Below are 5,453 nucleotides of genomic sequence, written 5' to 3'. Positions count from 1 at the left end.
TTGAAGTAGATAAGACCGCGCGCCGAACATGAAAAGAGACCAGACAGTTCAGAGAGCAATCTAGTGTTGCATCTCAGAGACTTGATTCAGAAGTTGAGTCAACAAGTTCGCTTGGTGATACTTCGAGTGACTCGGATCAAGAAGAAGTTAATATGGCTAATGCACGAATATTAAGGGAGTTAGCTACTCCTAATTTAAATCAGCAGCCCTTATGCATTACTCTTTCGAATTTAAATGATAACACCCCGTTTGAGTTGAAATCTGGCCTAATTCATCTTTTACCATTTTTCATGATTTATCAGATGAGGAGCCTCATAAGCAATTACAAGAGTTCAATATTGTTTGCAATAGTATGAAGCCCTCGAGAATTACGGAAAAATAGATAAAAATGAGGGCATGCCCCTTCTCTCTTAAAGACTCAGCAAAAGACTGGCTGTACTACCTACCTCTAGGTAATATTACCACTTGGAAGCTGTTGAAGAAAAAATTTTTGAAAAAATATTTTCCTGCATCTCAAGTTACAAGTCTGAGGAAAAAGATATGCGGCATCAAGTAACATCTATGAGAGTCGTTCTATGATTATTGAGAGAGATTCAAGAAATTATGCATCAAATGCACTCAACATCAAATAAGTGAGCAATTGCTCATCCAGTACTTTTACGATGGGCTACTTTTCAGAGACAAGAGTATTATTGATGCTGCAAGTGGAGGGGCATTGGTGAACACGACTTCTCAAGAAGCGTGGGAGTTGATTGAAGGGATCGCCGAGAACTCGCAATAGTTTGGTACAAGGGAGGATGTCCTGATACGTAGAGTATATGAGGTAGAAACATCGTCTATCCAACAGCAGTTATTTGAGTTAACATCTTTTGTTAAGCAATTGACTGTGAGAAATGCACCACATGCCAAGATATATGAGATTTGTACTGTCATGAGTTATTCTACAGAGATGTGCTTAATGATTGAAGAAGAGATTGCGGAACAAGTAAACATAGCTGGCCACGCGCCCGTGCCAAGAAAGTCATATGATCCGTACTCGAATACGTACAATCCAAGCAGGAGAGATCACCCTAACTTTAGTTACGGAAAAAATAGGCAGTCAAATTTTGCACCGAATAAATATCAAGGGTATCAATAGCAGTATCAACCTCGCTCGTCACCACCTCCTCCAATCTCAAGCCCATTTCTAGAAGAAATGATGAATCAGTTAATTGCTAGTCAACAAAAGATGGATTCTGACCTACAAAATATAAGGAATCAAATGGGACAGATACAAGCAATGCAAAGTTAGATAAGTCAGATGAAAATATCAATCAACCGCCTGGAATCCCAAGTTGAACGGTAAATTGTCAATGCAACCTGAACTGAATCCTAAGAACGTAAGTGCAATGACCTTAAGGAGTAGGAAGGAAATTCAGGGACCCGAATTCAAGATTCCAAAGGATAAGGATGAAGAAAAAATCGAGAAAAATCTTGAGGAGAAGGACAGAAACAACAAAAATCCAGTGGTACTCCCTGACCCAATTATTGAGGTTAAAATTAATCCACCTCATTTTCCTAATAGGTTGGAGAGACTGAAAAAGCAGGACAAGGAGAAAGAGATTTTGAAGGTATTCCACAAGGTAGAGATCAATATTTTCCTATTAGATGCAATTAAACAAGTGTCAAAGTACACGAAATTTTTGAAAAATTTGGATGTCAACCGAAGAAGGCTGATGAGAGACGAAAGAATCATTGTAGGAGAGAACGTGTTAGCAGTTCAACGGAGGAAGTTCCCACCGAAATGTGGAGATCCAGATATGTTTACTATCCCCTGTAGGATAGGTAATATTTTGATTAGAAATGCTATGTTGGACTTAGAAGCATCAATCAATGTAATGCCCAAATCTATCTATGTTTCCTTGAATTAATGTCCGTTAAAAGAAACTGGGATAATAATCCAATTAGCTGACTGAACGAATGCATGTTCTGATGGGTTGGTTGAAGATGTGTTAGTTAAAATTAATGAATTGGTATTATCAACTGATTTTTATGTGTTTGAAATGAATAATGATCATTCTCCCGACCTCTTGCCTTTGCTATTGGGTGGACCATTTTTGAGCACAACCCAAACTAAAATTAATATTAATAAGGGTACCTAGTCCATGGAATTCGATGGAAAAATTATTCATTTCAATATTTTTGAGACTATAAAATACCTCTCGAACTTTAATTTTAGCTCTGTTTTTTTCTGTGAGTACTATTGACCCTGCGGTGCAGAAAGTGTTTGAAATTATGGGTAGAGATGAGCTAGAAATTGCTTTAACCAATCACCTCGAGTTGGAAACAACTCATGAGATAGAGTTGAGTGAAGAGTTGAAGTGTACGATTGGGGGCATTGCAATCTCTGTTGATCACGACGACAAGACATGAGTTCACACATATTTTAGTGCTCGAATCTCATCAAAGGGTATTATCGTCTGTGGTGCAGGCACCTGCGTTAGAATTAAAACCTCTGTCGAAGCACTTAAAATATGCATATTTGACCGAGAAAGAAACGCTTCCAGTGATTATCTCGTCGGAACTGTCAGAAACACAAGAGAACAAGCTAATCCGAATTCTTAGAAAGCATAAGCAAGCAATAGGATAGACCATCGCCAACATTAAGGGCATCAGTCCCTCTGTGTGTATGCACAAAATTCAAGTTGAAGAAGACGCCAAACTTGTAAGACAAGCTCAAAAGAGACTCAATCCCCTCATAATGGAAGTGGTGAAGAAAGAAATATTAAAGCTGCTGGATGTGGGGATCATATGTGCAATATCAGACAGTTCGTGGGTGAGTCTGAGACAGGTAGTTCCAAAGAAGATGAAAGTGACAGTAGAAGCCAACCAGAAAAGTGAGTTCATGCCAGTGTGCAAACCCACCAAATGGCGGCAGTGTATCGACTACTGAAGATTAAATGCTGTCACGAAAAAAGATCATTTTTCCCTTTCCTTTATTGACCAAATGATTGAGCGATTAGCTTGTCGAACTTACTATTATTTTTTAGATGGATTTTCAGGATATTTTTAAATCGCAATCGCACGGGAGGATCAAAAGAAAATCACATTTACGTACCCGTTTGAAACTTTCACATACAGGCGAATGCCTTTCAGAACCTGCAATACCCCTGTAACATTCCAGAGATGTATGGTGAGTATTTTTTCAGAATATGTTGAGAAAATTATTGAGTTTTTCATGGATCACTTTAGTGTATATGGTGCTAGTTTCAATAATTGTCTAGATAACCTGAAATTGATTTTGTTGAAATATATAGAAACTAATCCCGTATTTAACTGGAAAAAATATTACTTTATGGTTGAGCATGGAATAGTTCTAGATCACGTAGTGTCCTCTAAGGATATTGAGGTTGATTGGGCTAAAATAGACATTATATCTGTTTTGTCTTACCCCGCGAGTGTGCAAGAGTTGCGTTTTTTTCTTGAACATGCAGGTTTCTACCGAAGGTTTATCAAGGATTTCTCAAAGGTTGGACCTTTTCTATTCAAACTCTTATAAAAAGATATGGCCTTTGAGTTCGATGTCGAGTGTGAGAGAGCATTCGACAAGTTAAAAGAGCTATTGACATCGCCACCGATCATCCAACTTCCTAACTGGAATCTTCCATTTGAAATTATATGCGATGCTAGTGATCATGCAGTGGGAGTAGTGTTGGGCCAGAAAGTAGGAAAAGCGGCCCATGCTATCTATTACTCATCAAGGGCTTTAAATGAAACTCAATTAAACAACTCCACTACTGAGAATGAGCTTTTAGCAATTATTTTTGCTTTAGAAAAATTCAGGTTATATTTATTAGGTTTTAAAGTTATTGTATTTTCTGATCATACAGCGTTGAGGTACCTAATGACCAAGAAGGATGCAAAGCCGCGGTTGATTCAATGGAGACTACTCCTACAGGAATTTGACCTAAAAATCAGAGATAAAAGAGGAGCAAAAAATCTGGTGGCAGATCACTTAAGTCGCGTACCAGTCATCGTTGAAGAATTTTCACTAAAAGAAGCCTTCCCTGACGAACATTTACTTTTTGTCAATTTTTCTTTGCCTTGTTATGCTGATATCGTGAACTATCTAGTGACTAATCAATTTCCCGCAGGATGGTCTAAGGCGCAAAAGGACAAGTTGAAGGGCGACGCTAAGTATTTCATATGGGATGACCCTTACCTATGGAAGAGATGCGCAGACCAAATAATGAGAAGATGCGTAAGTGAAGTTGAATTCCAGTCAATATTAACTTTTTGCTATACTTTTGCATGTGGAGATCATTTTGGACCAAAGCGAACTACGCATAAGGTATTGGAGAGTGGGTTTTACTGGTTTTCATTGTTTAAAGATGCATATTTATTTTGTAAATCCTGCGATTGATGTCAAACTATAGGTAATATAACCCGTGGTTTCACATTTTATTAAATCCAATATTTTTGTGCATTTTGGGATGCCAAGGATCATTGTTAGTGACAGAAGGACGCACTTCTATAATAAGATCGTAGCTGCGCTATTTCAAAGGTATGGTGTACTCCACAAGGTCTTGACATCGTACCACTCTCAAACCAATGGTTAAGCGCAGGTCTCGAATAGGGAGATTAAATCGATACTGAAGAAAATGGTTCGTCCTAACCGAAAGGATTGGAGTCTCCGATTAGATGATGCGCTTTGCGCTTATAGGATGGCGTATCAGACACCTATAGGGATGTCACCTTATAGCCTGGTGTACGGGAAGTTGTGTCACCTCCCAATGGAGTTCGAGTATAAGGCATTTTGGATGATAAAACAGTGTAATATGAATTTAGAGGAGGCCGGTACTCATCAAAAGTTGGACTTGCAAGAATTGAAGGAGATCAAGAACGAAGCATATGAAAATGCACCAATTTATAAGGAGAGGATTAGGGTGTTCCATGACCAGCAAATCTCTAGGAAGACCTTTGAAGTTGGCCAGAATGTTCTATATACCAATCTAGAGTCAAGCTATTTTCAAGTAAATTATGTTCCCATTGGATTGGACCTTTTCTTGTTAATAATGTCTTTCACTATGGTGCAGTAGAGATCCGCAGCACTAGAACGGACAATAAGTTTGTGGTGAATAGGTATCGCCTCAAACACTATTACGAGGACTTTCCAAGTGGAAAAGTGAAGATGATACGTCTGGATACACCAAATTGTTCCAATTGACGTCACCTAGCTATGTCTAGTCAAAGATGTTAAAGAAATGAGCTTATTTAAAGGCAACCTAATTTATTTCAATTGTTTGTTCAGTTATATTTGATGGCCTCAATATATTTTCTTAGAATTTTTCCAGATTTTTGGTTTAATTTTTCGTTTTGATGATTGGTAAGTGTCCCCCTGACATGATGCGCCCACGTCAATATGGCGCATGGTTATGTGCAATTCCTAGGTGCTTCATTAAAAGGGTTTCCAC

General features: G+C 38.3%; 1 protein-coding gene and 1 non-coding gene across 2 annotated transcripts; one reads left to right on the top strand and one right to left on the bottom strand.

Annotated features, from left to right (window-relative positions):
- Positions 1-523: 523 nt before the first annotated feature.
- LOC113691151 (small nucleolar RNA R71) lies at positions 524-630 on the bottom strand. Its single transcript, XR_003448564.1, has one exon. It is a non-coding gene; the product is annotated as a small nucleolar RNA R71 (small nucleolar RNA).
- A 2,914-nt stretch (positions 631-3,544) lies between these two features.
- On the top strand, positions 3,545-5,078 carry LOC140007270 (uncharacterized). The gene is made up of 2 exons (XM_072049981.1): positions 3,545-4,240; positions 4,605-5,078. Exons 1-2 carry the CDS (start codon positions 3,545-3,547, stop codon positions 5,076-5,078), a joined length of 1,170 nt encoding a protein of 389 aa, XP_071906082.1.
- Positions 5,079-5,453: the final 375 nt, after the last annotated feature.

Source organism: Coffea arabica, chromosome 5c, assembly GCF_036785885.1.
Source record: "Coffea arabica cultivar ET-39 chromosome 5c, Coffea Arabica ET-39 HiFi, whole genome shotgun sequence".
In the NCBI taxonomy this organism is placed as follows: domain Eukaryota; kingdom Viridiplantae; phylum Streptophyta; class Magnoliopsida; order Gentianales; family Rubiaceae; genus Coffea; species Coffea arabica.
This window is presented reverse-complemented; position numbering and strand designations above follow the sequence as displayed.